Genomic DNA, 23821 nt, shown 5'->3' on the forward strand with positions numbered 1-23821 from the left:
AACAACATCAAAGTCTTCTTTGTGACACATCATGGACTAATATGAAACACATAATTTTAACATGTCTTGGTACTTTAGCCCCAAATATGCATTCGAGGCGAACCATGTCCATGGTTTACAGGGGAAGTAAAATACCATTTGAACATACAAGACAATCTACTCTGTAAATTTTGTAAATCTTTTTATTTTGTTACCAAGTTAACTGCTTTTTAAAAACAAAACAAATGAAGTTAACGCTATTATAAAAAAATCAAGACAGAACTGCAACCAAAAAATACTACACGAGCCTATGAATGAACCAGAAAGTTTCTAGCGTAACATAGAAAATATTAACCCTTGCAAAACTAAATCTTCAACTAGTACAACATTTATTATTAAACTCTAATCTTCCAAAAATATCATTTGTGTTTTGTGAACATTTCTGTAATTCGGTATCTGTTTTAAAGAAATATACTTTTTTTCTAAAAGACTGTGTATGGGTTTTATCACATCAGGAACCAACTTGTACTTACAGGTTTTTTAAATTTATACCTGTAATGGTTGATCAAGTAGAAAAAGAATTACGTGGGTTACCAAGACGATATAACACCAACAATACTGAAAGACGTAGCTAATATCTTGTCTAAACCACTTACTCACTTAATAAACATGTCTTTAAAGACATTAACCTATCCAAATGATTGGAAATGCTGGAGAATTCTCCCAATTTACAAATCAAAGTCCCACAACAATATTTAAAACTACCAACTCATGTGTACCAACTCATATTTGTAATACCAACTATATAAAAAATAATCAAGCGAGTTGTACACATCCAATTATCAAATTATTTAGAGGAAACCAGTTTGATAAATAACAATCAGTTTGGTTTTCAACGTAAATGATCAACAAAACTAGCTGCAATGCTGTTTTTAGATAAACGTAAAAGGAAAAGTTGACTAAGGTAAAATAGTTGGAGCAGTATTTCTTGACTTGAGTAAAGCATTTGACACTTTAAGTCACAGAACAATAATCAACAAGCATGACAGTTATGGTGTTTGTGATACTGAACTCTGCTGGTTTAAAGATTATCTATTTAAAAGATCTCAAACATTTTGTTTTCAAAACACAATATCTGAAACAGGAAAAGTTGTTTGTGGTGTACCTCAAGGATCAATGTTAGGCCCTATACTTTTTGTTATTTACTTTAATGACCTGGTACCTTGTTTAAAATATTCAAAATCTATTACTTATGCTGGTGACACAGTCATATACACTCCTGGAAAAAATATATTTATTATAAAATTGCGTCTTACATCTGATATGGAAGGAATCTCAAAATGATGTATAGAAAATAAGCTAATATTCAACCTTTGAGTTGGTAAAACAGATTCCATTCTGTTTGGTACAGGAAAATCTCTATCTCAAGACAACCAAACACAATGAACGTTTCTTATAACTTCAACTCAATATGTTTCATCTTGAGCTATAAAGTACAAGTAGTTATTTTAACAATGATTATAAAAAAGCTTGTGGAAGACTAAGACTACTTAAAAAAATTAGATATTTGTTAACACCCCTTGCAGCAGAATGCATTTACCAGTTGACTATATACCCATTTTAAACTACTGTGGAAATCTTTGCCTCAACCAACCAAAATCAAAAACAGATAAGCTAGACTCTTTGTATACACGTGCATCTCGTATAATAAATGCATACATCAAGCACAAAGTGAACACAAAATCACTATTGTTGCAAATTATCATTGTATCTTGTCTATTAATGAAGCAATGCATTCTTGGGCTATCATCCTCAAACTTTACTAACTATTTGAAGTTGTCAACCATTCAAAAGCAACAAGAAATAACAGCAACCTAATTAAAATTCCAAAAAACCGACTTGAATTTGCTAAAAGTTCTTTCTATTACTCTAGCGCAAGAGTCTACAATGATCTACCATTAGAAATTAGGAAAATCAACTAGTTGACTGAATTTAAAAATAAGTTAAAAATTTATTTTAAACTATGTTTTTCATAACATATTTAATAACCTTATTCTGTAATTGATTATAACTTTTTATAATATAATAGTTTATAGTGATAATGTAGTAGTTTATAATTATTTTTATATTTTAGTTCATTTATATAAATGTTAAAAAAAGAAAGAAATTAGTTTATATTAAATATAAAAAAAATGTGTGATATTTAATATTTAATATTAAAAAAATAAATTCCATTATATATTTACATAATAGAGTTAATTTTTCAATTGAACTTGTTTTGCAGTAAATTTTTTATATTGCAGTAGTTTATAAAAGTTCTTAAAAAAAGTAATAATAAAGAGAACTTTATGACATCAAATTCAAGTTAAGCTGATGCGTCAAGCATTTTTTATTTAAAAAAAGGCTTGACGCATCAGCTTAACTTGAAATGATGGAATATCTTTCAATATCCCCCTTAAAGTTTTTCATTATTTCAACTCATAAAGACAGTAGTGGCCAAGAGGATTTTATTTGTGTGGCAAAAGGTTTGTTATTGAATATGCTTTTGAAAAACATAAGTAAGAACCATGTTATAATATAAAAGAAACTATAATATAAAAAGTTTTACCCATTAAGCACACCAAGAACCAAATTTAACATTATAAATGAACCCAGCATAACCAATGAAACATAATAAAATGACCAGATATAACCAAATTCATCCACTGTGCTAAATGTCTGAAAAAATAATTTATATGATAAATGAAATTTTTTAAACAAACTGAAAAAGTTTAATCTTTGAAATCATAATTATTTTTAAAAATCTTACAAATAATTTTAAATTAAAGGTAAAATTCTAATTTTATACCTTTTATCAAAGACATTACATGAAATATTAAAAGTCCATCAACATAAATTGTAAATTTTTAAAGATGCTAAACTTAAAAAAATTTGCTAAAAGATTTTTAAATTCTAAAAAAGGTTATATTAAGTTTATTAATTTTATATTTGTTAAAATAAAACTTGTAACTTGTGGGTTGCTTTAAGATTTATTTTTTTGTCCATAACTTCAATCGAAAATTACTTTTTTTTTTTTTTTCTTTTTTTAAATCTTTTAATTCTAGACACTTTTTAGGTTTAATTTCAGGTTTATTAATAAATATAATATTTATTAATAAACAATATATAACGTAAAATATTTAAAAAAAAAAGGTATCACATACATAATACATGATATCTGACCATCCTTCAGTTGTGACACATTGAAAAACTGTAATAATGGCAAAAAAGATGTTGTCAAAAGTTGTAATTCCATGGTTAATTTCATTTGGATCACCTTTTAAACACTTTTCATCGTTGGGACACTTGAAACCATGCACAAAAAATAATTTTTTATATTCTCTATCACAAGGTTTGCCAGGTTTACTCACTACTAAAAAAAAAAGATTTGTTTACTATTTGATTTTAAAAATATACACCTTATCAAAACTTTGAAATTTATAGGAGTTTTTTAACTTTTAAATATGACCTAAAGTTTGATTAAAATAAAATAACAATTAAGCTTTAGATTTAGTTTGTATATAATACCAAAATTTATTTTAAACCAATTGTTATAATAAAGCAATATATAACAAATCAAAATGTAATAGAAGGTGTCAAAATAAACCAAGCAGTTCTGAGGTCCAAAAATGTCTAAAATTTAAAAAAATACAAATAACATTGCTTTTTAGAGAAATTTTACATATATAATTACCATAATTACACAAACCATAATTACTATATGCTAATTACACATTAGGGTTGTTTAGAAAAAAAAATTTCGAATTTAAATTTTAAATTATCATTCAAGAAATCTCAAATGACTTGATTCTAATTATCATTCTTAAATGACGTTTGGTTCTATTTAACATTCGGTTCCAAGTATATTTCTCAAATGGGGTTACCAGATTCATGGACACTTAAGGAGGACATAAAAAAGCCAAAAAGAGGTTAAAGGAAGACGTACTTAATTATAGTAATACCTTATAAAGGAAGGGTTTTTAAGATTTTGGAAAACTAACAGCCTTTTTTATCGCGGGGGCAGGGGGCAAGAATACGACTCCCTTATTACAGTACTGACACTGGATGAGAATAAACAACATAGTATAATACCGGTTTATGTTATAAGAAAATGCTTTATGAAATGCCAAAGTTGTTTCAGCTGCATGGGCTTTCTGCAATATCTTTGAGTTTTAGGTTAAATAAAGGACTTATTCTGATACTTTGATTAAGTTTTCATGGCTGTTAACATGGTGGCTCTAAGTCAGTAGCTACTTTGGTGATGTTTGGCGATGAACACTTTGCTCATTCTCAACTTTTAGCAAAGCATGAATATTTATTTTTCATAGTGCTTGAGAATTTGCATTTCCTCTTTGTAGTAATTGAATTCATTTTTGTATAGAAAGTTGCAATTCAATTTAAGTGCTGTTGTTGCTTTAAGAGTATAAGAAAAAACTGACAATGGCAAAATGTGCTGAAAACGTTTCAATTAAAAAAGAATAGATATATACTTTTTTTTAAATTTTAAATTCTTTTGCTGCTATATAGAACAACAAAAAAACCCGAAAAAACTTTGAGAACAGTTTCAAATAGAATGAAATTATGTTTTCACTTTTATTGTTTGAATTTTTGTTTGTCAAAAAAACTGTTTGACAAATGAATAAATGGACATTAAGGCAAAATAAACTTTGCAAGCCAACTGGAAAAGCAAAGTGCACAGAGTTATAAAAAGAAATGACCTTTTAATTAAGAAATAGAACATCAAAAGAATTTAAAAATAATACAGTTTAGCTTAAATTAATACAGAATAGCTAAGTTTAAATATCGAAATATATGTACCAAAAAAAAAAACTTAGGAAAAAATTCAAAACTTAAACTATTAAAAAAGCCAGAGATTTTTAATATTTTTAACTTTGCCTGCTAGACAGAGGATAAAGGATAAAAAAGGAGTCGGCAACCCTATTCTCAAATGACATTCAGTAGTCTTCACACAATTTCAATTTAGTTAGATCAAGTGGCCAAGGAAGTTTAATTTACTTTTTTTTTCTGTCCAAAAACTAATTTCTTTATAATAATATATAATTTAGAAAAACATTGTTGTAATCAAAGTGTTAAAATTTAATCGCAAAAACACCATTTTAACCATGTCTGATTCTGTGTGGAAATATTTTTATAAGTATCAAAATATATAGTTGGTTTTGTAAAAAAATAGGTCAAAAATGTAATTATTCTTATCAAAGTGTATTTATTCTAAATAATCTTTTGATGATCTTTTAACTTATTTGTTTTCCATAATTCTCTTTGTGAAAATAGTTTATATTAAAAATAATATTGTGTTTGAATAGAAACTTTTCCTTTATAACTAGCTACTGTAATATGTTTACGTTGGTTATAATAGTTCATAAAATTATATCTTTTAAAAACCTAATAACACTGTACAAAAGTGTATTTATTCTAAAAAATCTTATTGAATGATCTTTTAATTTGTTTGGTTTCCAAATTTATCATAGTAAAAATATTTTTTATTAAAAATACTTTTGTCCAAAAATTTCCCTTATTAGCTACCTACTATAATATGCTTTCAGAAATGTTGGTTATTCATAAAACTATAAAATATCTCAAAAAAACACCAGATTACCCACGTTTTATTGAGTTTGTTCAAGGCAGGTTTTATTGGCTCTTATTGGGTGGGTTAAATGCCAACCCTTGTAGAAAATCATTATAAAACAAAGAATACATCATTTAAAGATACTTTAAACAATTTTTACATAAAAAAAAAAGTTTGGAAATGGTTCATGATTGGCAAAACGTTTTTTCCATTTCCATTTTTTCTAAACGTTTTTTTCAAACGTTTTCAGAAAAAATGTTTTGCCAATCATAAGCAATCTTTTAAAAATAAAAAGTATTCAAAAGACAGCAGGCTGTCAAAGTATATATGGGAATTAAAGGATAAAAATATTGATAATTTCATAGTGAATTGGTCCATCCTTAAAACAGCGCCTGCATATAAGAATATTTCCAAAAATGCCTACATACTATGTCTACAAGAAAAATTTGAAATAATTACACATACAAACCAAGAACGTTTATTAAACAGAAAGTCAGAATTAATTTCTAAATGCAGGCGCGAAAATAAATTTTTCCTAAAAAACTATACAAATAAATGAGCTCAAACAATTGTTACATTAAACCCCCCTTTTAAAAACATTTTTTTTAAAAAGCATAAGCAATCATTTCTTAAGAGTTCTTTTTATAAAAGTGTCAGCAAATTCCACAAATGTGTGAAAATATACAGTAGTTAAGACATTTTCGACTTCCTGTAATTTAATTTTTGGTATAAATGGAAGTTTTATTAATTTGATCATTCATTTCTGATGAGTCTTTATTGATGAAACACAGTGTTAAATGAAAAAAAATTTTTGTTAATGTTTTTTCTACTACTACTTTTTTTTTTAAATTATATATATATATATATATATATATATATATATATATATATATATATATATATATATATATATATATATATATATATACACACACACACATTAATATTAGGAATAAAGCAAAAAAGAAATTTTTTTTACTGCCAATTAACTTTATTAAATTGTATAATTGCCATTATTACTTATGATTTTGTGCCAGCATAAAGGCAATTTATATATCCCTTTTTAAAAAATTACTTTATCTTTTGATGTGAAAAATTGATCCAGTGGTTGTTTGATATTTTCTTTACTTTTGAATTTTTTGTCAGTCAAAAAATTTTGTAAGAACAAAAACAAATGATTGTCAGAGGGTGTTATGTCAGGGAAGTATGGTGGAGAATTTACCTGCCTAGTTCTGCATTTTTTTGACATATCCCTAATTCAGTATGATGTCCTTCCAATTAAATATTGCAGCATCATTCTTTTAACTGCCATCATTAAATTATCCTGTTACTGCAGATACCTCTCTGAATTGAGCTTTATGTTTGGTTTTAAAAGTTTAAAATGTACTGGTCCTCTAATGTCCCACCATTTACACAGCATTCTATTGTTCAGATACAAATTTAGTTTAGAGGTGGGAGGGCTAGGTTTTACAGGTTCACAATATGCTATTTTTTCACAATATTGTCATAGGCAATCCATTTTTCTTTCCCAGTTATTATCTGGTTCAAAAAAAAGCTTGATTTTGTTCATATACAATTCAATTATATAAGCAAGATGTGATATATATCCAAATTCTTTTGACATAATTTATGTGGCACCCATCTTGAATATATCTAAATATGGTTCAAAATGGTTTGCTGAGCTGAATAAGGCCTTCTGCAATCTCTAATTATGTCAGAAAAAGAACTTGCTCTAACATCACCTTAACAACAAAGTGGTTGCTCAGAATGTGGTAGTTTGAAAAAAAAAGAATAATTATGAAAAAAAAAGATTGCCTTAACAAACCAAAGCTGGAAAAAGTTTAAAATATACATGCAAACACACACAAACATACACACACAATTACACACAGTCACAAAAATATATGTATATATGCATTGATATTTATGTTATGGTACATAAATATCAATGCATGTAGCTAAAACATTAGTATTGCATGTTATTGTAACATAAGGTTGTAAGATTAAACTTATACAGTTTATTATATATTTTTTTACTTTTCTAAAGATTTTATGAAATTTTATTTATATTAAAGATTTTAAAGCTTATCTTAGATTAATTTAAGGAGTCACATGTGAGTTTTACAAATAAACTTGTTTGAGGGATTGTATTCATATCCCCTTCTATCATATACTATAAACTTATATCGAAGCCATAAACCAAACTTATATCAAAGTTTATAAGGAAATACAACAGCTGTTTATAAAATTATAAATTATTAACAATTATTAAAAACAAACTATTATAAACAAAACTTTAGCTCTTACATTGTTCTATTTCACTTTTACATGTGTAGTGAAATCGCTCAACCATAAACTCTAAGCCTATAATAGCATATATTCCAATTACAAAACTGAGAAGATACAAGACTTGCAAGAGAGGAGCAACAGCTTTCATAATTGAAGTCATGATAATATGCAAACCTAAAGACAAATTCAACAAAAATTAATTTTCTGTTTATTACACTTTCCAGATGTGTTTTTTTTCTATTGACACAGAATTTAAAAAAAAAAACTTTATCTTTGATAAAAAGACTGGTACCAGTGTGCTAAATGAAGTTTTGAAAACAATATATTTGGAAGAATGAAAGAACTACAAATAAAATCTGGAGACCAATTATGATGTTCTACAAATTTTGTTTGAGGAACCAGGTGGTTGTTTGGTTGAGAGATATGTTGTTATAGTGAAAGACACATCTGATTTTGTTAAGTTGATAACTAGTAACAGAGGACTTGATCTTTATAAAACTTTAGTGTGATTGTCAATGGATTCTGGAGGTGGGTTTATGAAGATATGTGTTAATGTCTTTCATATTGATGAAAAAGAGACGCCCACTTTCAAAAATTAATATCTGGATTCCAGTGTTCAAAAAGTTCAATTTTTGGCAATTGTAACAGATATACCAGAAAATTACAACAGAAAGATTAACAGATATACCACAAATGTTGCAAACATGAATAAAACAAAATATCATAATAATGTTATTCACAAAAGGAATATGTTAAATAATAACAATCAACATTATTTTATCAACCAATTAACATTATTTTATTAACCAGTCAAAATTATTTAATGCTTTAATATTTTTGGCTTATTTGTCTTGATGTTAATTCAGATGTTCAAATTCAACATCAAATCTTCCACCAGAACTTCTTCTTCTAATGGGTGGTGTAAATGAATTAGGAGATTAGATTTTAGAGTTTTGGAAAAACTTTGGACCTTAGTGTTCCAGGAATTCTATTTAAAGACATGGATATGAAGGTATGGATAGCAAGATACATGGATATCAAGACAAGGATATTCTCATTATTTGAAGTGAATAATAATCTGTGCATTTTTTTAAAAATTATTTAAAGAGATTAATAACTGTGTTTAAGATCTAGTTGGGATGGAGCTAACTCCAAGCTTATATTGGAAAAACTAGACTTGTTGATGCAGGATATCCCACCTCAGTTCATTCCAATAGTTTAGTGCTTAAAAGATTCAATTTAGTGCACTTTGTGGTGTTGAAAAAAAAAAACAATGCAAAAATAAAAATTATTTCAAAATCAATTTGGATTACATTCCATATAAAGTTTTTAAACATTTTTATCAATTTTTGTTTTTTACTAATATTTTTTAAATAAGCATTTTTTTTAAATTGAGTAAAAACTACTTATTTACAAAATATTTACAAAAACAAGTAGTTTTCAGAGTGTTATTGTCAGCATGAACGAAATAAGTAGTTTTCAGAGTTTTATTGTCAGCATGAACAAAATAAATAGTTTTCAGAGTTTTATTGTCAGCATGAACGAAATAAGTAGTTTTCAGAGTGTTATTGTCAGCATGAACGAAATAAGTAGTTTTCAGAGTGTTATTGTCAGCATGAACGAAATAAGTAGTTTTCAGAGTGTTATTGTCAGCATGAACGAAATAAGTAGTTTTCAGAGTTTTATTGTCAGCATGAACGAAATAAGTAGTTTTCAGAGTTTTATTGTCAGCATGTTGTGACAAAATAAAATTGAATTTGTATGAAAACATGAGTTTGAAAATATGAATTTAAAGAGATAAGTTTGAAACATTACTACAACATTCTAATAAATAAAAAAATTGACTGAAAAAAGTATATATTTATAAAAAGCAATATAAGCTTTTTAATGATAAAAAGTAACAAGATTATTAATAATGTAACTAATTAATATGTAACAATAAAGTTTGTTAATGATAAAAAGCAATAATGATTAATAACAATGTAGCTAAATAAGAACTAAGTAACAACAAAGTAACAAAACAAAACAATGTTTGCTTAGAACTAATGTAGTGTTAGTCACTAATCAAGGTATAGCAAGCATTTCTTGACATTTTGACAGTTCCTTTGATCTTGTGGAGATATATATATTTCTGACAACTAAAACAAATCAAATAAATACTTTACTCAACTTCACAATTCCAAGCTATGAAGCAGCTATGATGTAGCTAATCCTAGCTTTAAGCTGAGTAAAGGTTGTAACATAATAAAAAGAGGCTCTTTAACACTTCTATTAATGTACAATCAACATAAACAACTTTCAGTTCTGTACAGGAATGCTGATACCAATCCTTCAGTTGAAAATTAAAATTTCCATCATCGACTGCAATTTTTATTTTTTTATTTGTTAGGAAATGTATTTATAATTTGTCAAGCGATAATTTGACTTCTCCCTTGGTCTTGGCGAAATAAAAAAAATTGACAAACAAAAAAAAAGTTACAACAAAGTAATCAAGTAACAACAATGTAACTAAGTAACAACAAAGTAAATAAGTAATACTAAAGTAACTTAATTATATTTTTTATCAAAAATTACTTGGAACTCCTGTAATAAACTTGAGAGGACGCAGTACTCGAACAGCCCTAAGCGATTTTACATTCACTTGATTAGAATTTGGCATTACTTGAGGCAATGTAGCAATACTAAAGAATAAAAAGTAATTTATTATCTGTTAATGAATTAAAAATAGAAAATTATGAAAACTGGAAATATTATTGCATTTTATTTGTTTGAACAATATTTTGCATAAACTTTTAATTATATTTCATAAAATGTAATATATATACATATATATATATATATATATATATATATATATATATATATATATATAATATATATATATATATATATATTGTTTAAGTGACATTGTTAATAATATTAATTATTAGACACAATTCAAGATTGCAGAAACTTTTTCCTAGAAAAGTCCCTGTATATATATATGAGTATCAGAGTGGAGAAAAGCTCTCCTAAAACAAACACGGCGAGCCATGCGAGCTGCTCCTCTAAACTGCTTTTTAAATACAAAATTTGGTTTTATACTTGTTACAAGCATATGTTTGCAACTTTAATGTTACAGTAATATATGCATAACAAAAAATTTTTTAGACATAAACATTTTTTTTGCAAAAGCCGTGCCTGTTTATTGTCTGATTCAATTTTGAGTATGCATTTTTCATTTTAGTTACAATGATAACTATACTTTAGAGAGAAAAAAAACTTTTGCAAGAGCTGTAAATTGCTCCCGTAAAACATTTTAGGGGAGTGTGGACAAGAGATAAAGCTCTCGCTTCCTGCCGAGACCTTTATATATATATATATATATATATATATATATATATATATATATATATATATATATATATATATATATATATATATATATATATATATATATATATATATATATTTATATATATATATATATATATATATATATATGCATATATATATATATATATATAATATATATATATATATAACATATATATAATATATATATATATATATAATATATATATATAATATATATATATATATATATAATACATATATATATATATATATAATATATATATATATATATATATGTATATATATATATATAATATATATATATATATATATATATATATATATATATATATATATATATATATATATATATATATATATATATATATATATATATATATATATATATATATATATATACAGAGCAGTAATCACAATTTTGATACTGGGGCCTGGGGTTTCTTCAATTGAAAAAAAAAAAAGGGGGAAAAAGTTATAATCAAGAAAAAATTTGAAAAAAATACCTAAAAGAAAACCTTTTTAAATTAGTTTTAATAATAGAATGTTGATAATAATTCGAAAAAAATGTTGATAATAACATTATTCGATTATAATTATGTGAATATATTTTTAAGAAAAACACAATATTTTTTAATTTTGACATTTTCAAAAGATAAAATTACAATTTAAAACTCTGAATATAAATATAAAATCAAAATTTGAAGACATTACAGAGAAATATTAACAGACAAATAGAATTGTTACAAACCAATAAAAATTATAATACAAATTATAATACCGTGAATAGCATAAAAAATAATAAGTAAATAAAACAAACTAGATTGAGAAATTTAATTATAATGAACAGTTTGTTTATTTAAAGATGGGTTTTCCCATTTAATATGGAATGCTTCTTTAATTTTCAATTTGTTTTTGTTAGAAGTAGTATCCAAAATTTAAAAAAACAATTATAGTTACTTAGATTTTTACAATTAACAGATGAAATTAAATGCATGAGAACCTTAGATTGTTTGTCACTTGTAAGATGTTTATGAATCCTTATTGTTAAGTGTCTGGAGATTTGTTTAATATAACTGGCATTACATCCAGCAAAAGAAAATTTGTAAACAACATTGGATTTGAGCAGCTTAGAAAGTGGATCTTTTATACATAAACTGTTTTGCAATTTGTTGGTAGTGAAAATTGAATTAACTATGACATCTTTACAATATTTTTAAATGATTTTATTAACTTTAGATTTAGTAACATTTGAATAAAATCCTATAAATAGAAGTTTATAATATCTTATATTAGGATTAACTTTTTATCAACAAATAATTTAATTTCAGTGTTAACTATCTTTGGTGGATATTGGTTATTTCTCAAAACAATAGATAGATTTTTAATGTCCTTATCAAATCTAGCTATGTGTTGTTGATTTTTCTATCAATCAAACAACGTATAAGACTAATTTTATAACAATAGGGAACAAAACTGGAAATTTTTTGTAAAAGACCCATATATGTTTTTTGTGATAAACTGATGTGGAAAGCGAAACAGACTTATTGATAAGAACATCTAAAAATGCAATTTGAAAATATACTTTAATATGTACATGTGTTTATGCAGCCCCGGTCACAAACCCGGCCCTGGCTATATTTTATCAAACCCAGCCCAAGCCCCAGTCAAATATAAACCCCGGTCACTTACTAAATACAATACTTATGCTTATAATTATGCATATATACGGATTGCAATGGTTTCTCTACAAGTAACAATTATTATTCTCTACATATTGGCCATTTCCAAAAAATTACGCAAAGAAACTTGTATATGTTTTGTATATTTTTTATAATAATAAAACTGACAAACAAATAATGATATATATTAGTGTCAAAGAATGAAATAAGTTTGAAACAGAATCATGCACAGAAAAGAAAAATGCAAATTTGAGTTAACTTATATTTTCCAAGAAATAAATTAATTTTATTACTTGGAAAATATAAGTTTTACCAGTATACTGTTTTTTTTCAAATTAATATTTTATATATTAGTTCTAGTTTTGAAACGAATTGAATTATTTGATATATATAATTGTTACATTATAATGATATATTATTTGAACTTAATTAAATTTTATTCAATTAAATTCAAATAAGTTTAGCTATCATATAGTTCGAATATATTTATTCGAACTAAAAAAAATCAAATTGAAAGCCAAAAACAAATACGCCATGAGTTTAAGTAAACTTTGTGCTGGAAGGAAAAGGAATAGTTCAGTATGGAATTGGTTTAATTACGATGCGTTATCCAACAAATCAGTATGTTTAGTCTTACTAGATGGTGAAAAAATATGCAATACAAAGTTGTGTGGAAATTATTCAACAAATCTTAAGGTTAGTTTATCTGTTAGAGGAATTGTTTTTCTTTTGAAACAAACAACTCATTTTTATTATTTAGAGTAAATATTCAATAACATATACGAACTTATTTATGCATAAGTTGATAAATAGATAGATAAATAAACTATAAATATACAAACAAAAAATTATACAAATATGTTTATTTTTTTCTAGTTTCATTTAGCAAGAAACCATAAGTCTGTACACGTTGAGCTGGAAGAGAAAAAAAAGCATACAGGGATAGAGAGAAAAGCAGAGGATGAAAGTGGGCCCACTCTATTAGAATCGTCCTCAAATCAGAACCAAACCTTGTTTCAATGCATTAATCATAAGAATATTGCATGGCCTACTAATTCACACAAGCATAAAATTTGATTAAACTCGCTTATTCAAATGATAACTGCATCATGTAATCCAGTAACATTGGTGGATAATGTAAGTGGATTCTAAACTTTCAATGCCTGCTTCTGCCTTAAGTTACTAGCCTACTTAATAAAGAACTTACTGTTTTAATGAGAAAACTTTATGAACTCTGAAGGCAGGCTCTTCACAATATACCTTGATGGGTGGACTAAAAAAGGTATTACTGCATCCTTTTTAGGAATTTCGGTTTGTTTTTTTCACTTTAAATCCAAAAAACAACACATGCTCTGCTTAATTTGTATCTTGTGAAACATCCACATACAGGTGAACAAATTGTTTATTGTTTAAAATAATGCCTAAGGTATTGGAATATTTCCAGAGGAAAAATGTTGCTTGTTATTTCGAACAATGGAGCAAAAATGGTCAATGGCATAAAGTTGTCGAGAATGAAAGCTCTAGCTGAACGTGATATACTTATTGAATTAGAAAATGAGGTTAATGAAGAGCAGATAACAGATCTGGAAGATCATGAGAGTATGACAAATAGTGAAGAGTGGGAACAAGTTGACTTGATAGTTGAAAAAGTAAAATGCTTGCAGATCTACGTTGTTGTTTTGCTGTTCTTTTGCAACCAAACGATCCTAATTTTAATCCACTGCCAAGTGCCACATGTCTTCTTGACCCCACATGTGCAATAGCTGTTTTAGATAATGAGCATACACAAATTAGAGAAAGTGCAAAGACATACATTTTGTCAGAGGCTAAAAAATCGATGCAACAAAATTTACCTTCAGCAAGTGCATCTACTATTTCTGCTGAGATTGCTCCAGAAATGAATGCATTAACAAAATGGAAATTTTTAGTGGCAAAACAGCAAGTAGATAAAATAAAGATTATTCCAGGTAATGAAGCACAAAATGAACTCAACGAATATTTTATTGAAATAAGGAAATATGTGCCAAAATGCTTTAAATTTCTGGAAGATGAGATGTGCTGTTTACCCACATATTGCACCTTAAGCTGAAGACCTTATTACAGCTTCTGCAACTCAATCACATGTTGAAAGATTTTTTTCAATCTGTGACTTGCTCACAAATGGATGGATAAATCGAATGTCAGCATCATTGGAAATGCGAGTTTTCTTGAAACTAAATTCTCATCTAGTCTAGATGATAATCATATAATCATTACATCATTTATTTGCAAAATATATGAGTAATTATTAAAGTCAATACAATAACTATTCATTAGTTTTTATTGTTACCAAATTTGAGAAGTTTTTTTTTTTTTAGATATACCTTATAATTTTTTTAAGAAGTTTTTTTAAGTTTTAGAGCCATAAGGACAGGTTGTTGTTGTGTTTTTTATGAAGGGTGGTGGGCGGGACTCTGAATGTCTAGCCATGGCCTTGTGTGTATAATGTTACATTTAATTAAGTTTTCTCATTTTTCTGTTTGTATAGCACTACTCTTTTAATTATATTTGCCTATGTTATTTATAAATTATATTAAACTATAATTAGATGAGATTAAAAATTTGTACGACAAACCATATTTGAACTAAATAAAAACTAGAATTAAAATTATTTTAACATGAATTGAATAAAAACTAGAACTAAAAACTTTGCCTCTAAACTGAATAAAAACTGAAACTAAAATTATTTTCCAAACAAAAATACCACTGCTTTTGGTCGTACTCAATATATCAGATCATGTATGGTCATACATGGAAGCCACGCACGGAAGTTGTAAATTTGTCTTGTACTGATTTTTGTGTGTGCTCAATTTTGATCTTTTCTCCATAAATGATTAGAATAATGATTATCTAGACTAACGAATCTTAGTCTAAATAAAAATTTTGCTTTGGCATTTTAACGTGTTCCTTTAACATATGCGGCAGTGGTGTAGTGGTAGAGCACTTGCTTCATAAGCAAGAGGTTCTGAGTTTGATCCCCATGATATCTCTGGTAGCACCGTGCTCAACTTGTTTCTCCGCGCAGCAGCCTTGTTTATCAAGGTTTGTGTTTCATAGTTATAGAGTTGGAAGAGGGTTATAACCCCACATAAGTAGCCACCTCCACTGAAGTGGCATTCTCAGCCTTGATGAGGTGAATTAACAGTATAAATAAAAATAAAATAAAACTTGAATAAACTTAGCAATCCACTTTACTTCTGAAAAAACTGTTACTTATACTCATTAAAATCCATACAAAAAAAAGTTAAGAAATATTTACCTAATAATCACCACAACAAAATCGATAACATTCCACAAACTTCTAAGATATGAATGTGGATGCAAAACAAAACCATTAGCAACAATTTTAAGCAGAGCTTCCGATGCAAAAATTGCAATAAGATAATACTCAGCATCATCCTGATAAATTTAAGTTGACAACTTTAAAGAATTTAGAATTATGTATATATATACTATCAATCTACCTATATATATATATATATATATATATATATATATATATATATATATATATATATATATATATATATATATATATATATATATATATATATATATATATATATATATATATATATATATATATATATATAAACAAATATATATATATATATATATATATATATATATATATAAACAATTATATATATATAAACAATTATATATATATAAACAATTTTATATATATACATACATATATATATATATATATATATATATATATATATATATATATATATATACATATATATATATATATATATATATATATATATATATATATATATATATATATAAACAATTTTAAAATGTATTCCACAAAGTAGAATGCTCAATGTTCTTAAAAGAACAAAGCAATTATAAATTAGTAGAAAATCACTTAACAAAATTTTTCTCATTTAACACTGTGTTTCATCTACAAAGACTTGTCAGAAATGAATTATCAAATTAATAAAACTTCAAGTTATACCAAAAACTAAAATACAGGAAGTCGCAAATGTCTTAACTACTGTAAACTTTCACACATTTAAGGAATTTGCTGCCACTATTATTAAACACAGATGATGTATTTAATAATAACCAAGATAATGATAATTATGGATTTAAAACAAAAAATACCCCACCTTTTATACCTGATTTGGAAAATTTTGAAAATGACCTATTACAATTAATTAAACAATAAAGTTTCGCTCTATAAAAAACAAATTTCAAACAGAATTAAAGTTAGATGTTAAAAAAATTAAATCAAACCCTAAAATTTTGGTTTTTGCTGATAAAACAAATAACATTTACCAACTCACAACAAAAAACTATGAAAAAAATTTACACAACAATATTACTAGTTCTTGTGAGAAAGGCCCTAAAAATTTGGAAAATGCAATTAATTTAGAAGCATAAAGAATTGCTAAAAAGAAAAACTTCATAACAGAATCGAATCAACTGCCCCTGCCCAAGTCTTAGTAACACTAAAAGACCATAAACCAAATTTTCAAAACAAACTTCCTCGTAGGTTATTGGTTCCCTCAAAAAATGAGATTGGACATGTAAGCAAAATTAAATTGGACAAAATTAATAATATTCTTAGAAATAAATTAAATTTGCAACAATGGAAAAATACCACTAATGTTATAAATTGGTTCTCCATAATTAAAAATAAAAATGACAGTACATTCATTTAATTTGACATTAATGATTTTGCAAAAAGCCACAGTTATTCCTGAAGAAACAATCTATATAATAAAACAATGTAGAAAAACTTTACTTTATTTTAATAAGGAAACTTGGAAAAAGAAAAAGATACATGACTGCTTTGATATAACAATGAGCAGTTATGACGAAGCAGAGATTTGTGAATTTGTTGGACTATGCATTTTAGATTTATTAAGTAAAATAATCAATATAAAAGATTTAGGCCTTTATTGCGACGATGATTTAAAAGTAATGCGTTAAAAATCAGGTCCAAAGCTCGATAAAATTAGAAAAGATATTATAAAAATTTTTTTAAATATTGGTTTTCAAATCGAAATAAACATAAATTTAAAAATTGTGAACTTTCTTGATGTCACATTTAACCTCTCGGAAAATAAAATTAATTCATATAAACCTTTCAAAAAACAAAACGATGAATTATTGTATATTAGCATTAACTCAAATCATCCACCCCAAATTCTAAAACAGGCTAAACCAAAACTCCTCTAATGAAAATGTATTCAATTCCTCTAAATGAATATTTGAAGATGCCCTTAAAAAAAGTGGTTTTGAAAACTTTGAACTAAAATTTGACCCTGATAAAAAGAATTCAAAAAAGCGAAATAGAACTAGAAATGTAATTTGGTTCAACCCCCTATATAGCAAAAATGTTTCCACTAACATTGGAAAAGTGTTTTTAAAATTGGTCGATAAGCGTTTCTCGCCCTCTACTAAACTACATTAAAATTTAATTGAAATGCAATTAAAGTTAGCTACAGTTGCACAAAAAATATGGAAAGAATTATAAAAGGTCACAATAATGCTTTGTTAAACAAAAAAGAAATCCTAAATGAAAAAACTACAGAAAATTGTAATTGTAAACAAAAAAACAATTGTCCAATGAGTGAAAGTAATTTATAAAAAATGTGGTATATAAATGTGTTGTTTCCTCCAAGAATGTATCTGATAAACAATATATTGGCATGACAGAGGGTGAATGGAAAAAATATCTTTCCAATCATAGGAAATCTTTTAAAAATAAAAAGTATTCAAAATACACCAGGCTGTCAAAATATATATGGTAATTAATAGATAAAAATATTGATGATTTTATACTGAATTGGTCCATCCTTAAAACAGCACCTGCATATAATAATATATCTGAAAAATGTATATTATGCCTATAAGAAAAATTTGATTCTTTATTGATAAAACACAGTGTTAAATGAAAAAAATTTTGTTAAGTGATTTTCTACTAATTTATATATTTTTATATATATATATATATATATATATATATATATATATATATATATATATATATATATATATATATATATATATATATATATATATATATATATATATATATATAAATATATATATATATATATATATATATAAATATATATACATATATATATATATATATATATATATATATATATATATATATATATATATATATATATATGTATGTATATATATATATATATATATATATATATATATATATATATATATATATGTATATATATATATATATGTATATATATATATATATATATATATATATATATATTTGTTTTTAAATAGTTTTATCTATTTGCATTGTCCCTTTACAAAATAAGTATTATAATATTTTTTATTATGTTGCAAACTTATGGAAAAATAGATTTTAGCACCTTTATTCAGTCCCAGATTTAATAATGTTTTCCGGAAGAATTCCGATCCGGAAAAATTAAACTCCATTTAAAACGAGCGAATCCCGAGCAAACAAGATTAATATCCAGATTTAAAAGATATCAATATTCACAGATTTAATGAAGTAGCAATAATTTAAAAAAATAATAATAATTTTAGAAATAATAATAAATTTATGTGTTAGTTTTGGCGGTGGTTGATATTATTTTGTTTTTTGAATTAGCTCAATCCGACATTACTTGACTGTACAACTTAGATAAAATGTTAAGAAATAAACCTTTTTTTTAAATTGTAGGTAACTTCAGAATTTTATTTTTACTTAATTGACTTCAAACTTTAACCATACTTAGAAGTTAAGATATAAATCAAAATTTTGAAGTCAAAATTACATGTCCGTGATTTGTCGGGTTTTTCCCGACAAATCCATATTCAATTAAATTTATAACATAACATTAAAGACAATGTTGGTTCAAAAAAATTTTGATGTTTTTACATTGTTTTGAAATAAAATTAGAAACGTATTTATTTAAATTACTTACAGAAAATTTGTTCATAGCAGATTTGTCTTGGTTGGGGAGAGGAACATCCAAGGCCATAATTACGCACGTAACTATGATGGTGAGTAGTATAAAGTATTCAAACAACGTATAAGATAAGGAAGTTTTAGAAATATTTCTTTAATAAATTTAAAAAACTAAATTTATTAATGAAGTTAGTTTTACATATATATCTATATATATATATATATATATATATATATATATATATATATATATATTATATATATATATATATATATATATATATATATATATATATATATATATATATATATATATATATATATATATATAAATATATATATATATATATAAATACATATCTGAAAAGATATTTTGCCTTGGTAATTTTTGCCGCCAGTAAACGAATTTTATTCTTTGGACTTAACAAGAATAGTGAACTATATTCCTTCTTTTGTTTTCTCACTCGATTTGAAATTTGAAAAGTGGCGACCATTTTTTTAATACTGCTACTCCGTTTTGAAGAAAAATGAGTCTTATAGAAAGAACGCTGGCTTTCATTTAAATCCAAATCGGGACTCTTACTGAATATTTTCTTGAATGATTTTAAATGTTTTTGTTTCGTGGTTATCTCATTTCCATTTATTTTTTTACCAAATTTTTTTAACTCTTTCATTTCTGAATCTAGGTATTCAAACTTCTGCAAAATAACTTCCTTGGTTTCGGAGCCACAAACATCATGCTGCATCACAACCATTTTTCAACTTTAAAGCAAAATAAGTGTCAACAAAAGTCCAGCGTATATCGTTTAGTAACAAAATTTTCTGATTTTTAATTGTAGCTGATTTATGTAAACCACTTTACCATTTTATCAACAAAAAAAAATTTTTCTTTTTTAAAATTCTCTATCGCTAAATTTAAAAATTACTTCATAGATTACATAGAAATAAGAGCATAAAAATTTAAATTCCTGTAAATTATGAAAACAATTTTAGGCGTCAAGCTAATAATACTGTGTACATAATCAAGTTCATAACTACTATAAATGGTAACTATGGTTGGTGCTTGCTCTACCGATGACTTGTATGTTATATAATTTTATTGTGCCGTAATTTATAATATTCGTTAATATACAAAACTTTACAAGTATTATTTGTAAGTAAAGTAACAGTTGTGACGGATAAAGCAAAAAAATATATATTTCTTAGCGTTAGGTTTAACCTAGCTGGGCCTACGCACCAGTCTTATAGCATCCATTTTTTTACACTTTTATTTCAAACCAAAAATCAATGAAAAATCTAACAGATTAAAAAAAAAATCCATATGATAAACAAAACTGCCGCAACTGAAATTAATTCAGGTTATTACAAAATTTCTCAAATACACAATTCTCAAAAGTTTTATTTTTAATCTATGTTTAAATTTTTAAAATCTTTTGGCAAAGTACAAACGAACCATTCATACAAACGAAACGTAAATAACCATTTAAACCGAATTTTAAATAGCTATTTACGTTTTAACTACCTTAAGCCAATTTTTTGGCAAGGTAGTTAACTAAAAAACAATTTTTTGACAGTTCGCGTAAAAGTTTATTTGATAAACTGCTATGACTTCATTTTTGAACTTTGAAAGCTAATGACCAATCTTTTAAAAACTTCTGCTAGGTTTGGTAGAAGTAATAATTTGGAATTTTGAAATTGAGAATTCAAAACTCAAAAAAAAAGTAAGCTAAAGATGTTAGTAAAATGGTTTAAATGAATTAACAACTAACAATTATCAGAAATTTAATTAAAGATAATCCGTAATATCCGTAAAATCCGTAATCCATAATATCCGTAAAATCCGTAATCATAAATGTCAATAAAATAGAATTTTATGGAACAGATTTAATTTCAGATAACTTTTAATTTCGAAATAATTTCTGCCTCGTACCGACAAATATCATAAGTTTTGGTTTTAATTATATCCATGCTTAATACAATTTTAATAAAATGTTTCTCAGCAATAATATGAATATACGAACGAATAATGTTTTTTAAAATCTCTATGAAAATACGATTCTTTTGAGACCCAGGTTGACATACTTTTGAATAATTTTTTTTTTTTTAACAATATTAGGGATTTTAACCCAAATGCTAAAGATTTAAACCCAAATATCTTTACAACTTGACGAGATGGTGAAAAATGAGTTGCATAATTGAAATCAAAATGAGAAATGCTATTGGAAAAACGTATTGTTTGCTCGTACTAGAAAAAAAGTTTTTTTTTGTTGACCAGTGTGGATTGCAGGATTTAAAAACACCGGCTTTTTATTTGCTAGATACATAAATAAAGTTGACAAATCTAAATTTAAAATATATATCAAACACCAAAATTTGTTTAACCTGTTCACAGTTGCTCACACTTCTGTTTTATATGTTCCCAAGTTTCGTCTGCTCTAAATCAACTATACCGATCTACTGAATATATAGTAACTTATCTACGCACGCTAGTCTCAATTAATTAGTCTTAATTAGTAGTTGTGATAAATCCGAATGCATATGTCGATCAGATTAATCTGCTATTCAAGAAAACAGAATTGCTCTAAAACGTGCATTAAAGGAACAATTAAGATTTGATCATGTCAACACTACAAAGCAAAACAATGCCAGAGTTAACTAACCTGAAGGAGAATGTCTCAACTTACCCGAGATGTTAAACATACTGAAACTGGCTGAAGACCAGAAAAAAAGGAAAATTTATTTTAACGCTACAAAAAATAATCAACCATTTGAAAGTCAATCCACGTAACAAACATAGGAGAAAAAATAAAATAATCAACCATTTGAAAGTCAATCCACGTAACAAACATAGGAGAAAAAATAAAAAAGTGTCCAAAACATTGGAACAAAAATCTAACAAATGAAAATAAACAATGATTTACATCCAAAAATTTGAAATGTCAAAGCTGAGTGTGTTTTGCATGCCTGCCAAAAAAATACATGTTTGGCAATAGCGTAGAGCGGGGCATATAGGAACATTCAAGAAACAAATGAAAGTTGCAGTTGCATAAACTTATCATAAATAACACTGATTTTTTTAAGTTTCCTAAAATTCATTGGTTTAAGAAATAAGAATAACAAAAAAGAATTTTCTAAAAATATGCTATGACAACCAAAGTTAACATAACAATTCCTTTGAATTTATTACTAATATTGATTTTTTAAATAATGAAAACAATATTTTAGATTAAAAATAAAGTTATCAAACTGTAAACAAAATAGTAGTAATATAGTCAATTATATAATCATATTGTGGTGCCGATATGCCCCACAAAAGTCGTTTTACTGAAATTAAAACTATTTAAAAAGTACAATTCCAAATATTTTTTTAAAACCAGACTCTAAACGAGGATAAAAATATTGCCTGAAATATATAAACTTTTTATAAATAAAGCAAATTCGTAATAATTCAAGATAAATCTTTTGTCGTTGTGTCGCTTATAAAAATACGCAAATTTTGTTTTTCTCAAATTTACTGGTGCATTTCGGTACTTTTAATGCATTTCAGTATTTCTAAAATTAATTTTTTTTTACGATAATGCAGCATAATAATTTAAAATGTTTTATCAAAAATAGTTCTGGAAAAATTTTTTTTATAGCTGAGATATAAAGCTTCAGGCATATTTTTTTGTATAACTACGCCCTCGAGAATTTTTGTTTCTGGTATAAAAGTTGTAGACAGAATTTAATAAACAGAGTCAAAATAAAAGTAAACAAAGTTGTCGTACTAACACTCTTCATTTTTGGGTACCAAAGAACTAATCACCATTTATCTGGCAAGCATTCAAAGCACACTCAGCTTTGACATTTTAAATTTTTGGATGTATGCCATTTTTTATTTTCATTCGTTAGACTTTTGTTCCAATGTTTTGGACACTAGTATTTTTTTTCCTCCAA

The 23821-nt window shown here is 25.7% G+C and overlaps 1 protein-coding gene across 1 annotated transcript in view; it reads right to left on the minus strand.

Annotated features, from left to right (window-relative positions):
- The window catches only part of LOC105849888 (voltage-dependent L-type calcium channel subunit alpha-1D), a 123185-nt gene extending 101949 nt beyond the window's left edge, over window positions 1-21236 (minus strand). Inside the window, exons 1-7 of the mRNA XM_065791763.1 lie at window positions 20258-21236; window positions 19902-20007; window positions 16229-16368; window positions 10469-10575; window positions 7913-8068; window positions 3183-3391; window positions 2588-2697 (exon numbers count right to left, since the gene is read on the minus strand). Of these exons, the coding sequence (XP_065647835.1) occupies window positions 2588-2697; window positions 3183-3391; window positions 7913-8068; window positions 10469-10575; window positions 16229-16368; window positions 19902-20007; window positions 20258-20640 (1211 nt within the window). The 5' untranslated portion in view covers window positions 20641-21236. The remainder of the gene's footprint in view (window positions 1-2587; window positions 2698-3182; window positions 3392-7912; window positions 8069-10468; window positions 10576-16228; window positions 16369-19901; window positions 20008-20257) is intronic.
- Between the last annotated feature and the right edge of the window lie 2585 nt (window positions 21237-23821).

Source organism: Hydra vulgaris, chromosome 02, assembly GCF_038396675.1.
Source record: "Hydra vulgaris chromosome 02, alternate assembly HydraT2T_AEP".
In the NCBI taxonomy this organism is placed as follows: domain Eukaryota; kingdom Metazoa; phylum Cnidaria; class Hydrozoa; order Anthoathecata; family Hydridae; genus Hydra; species Hydra vulgaris.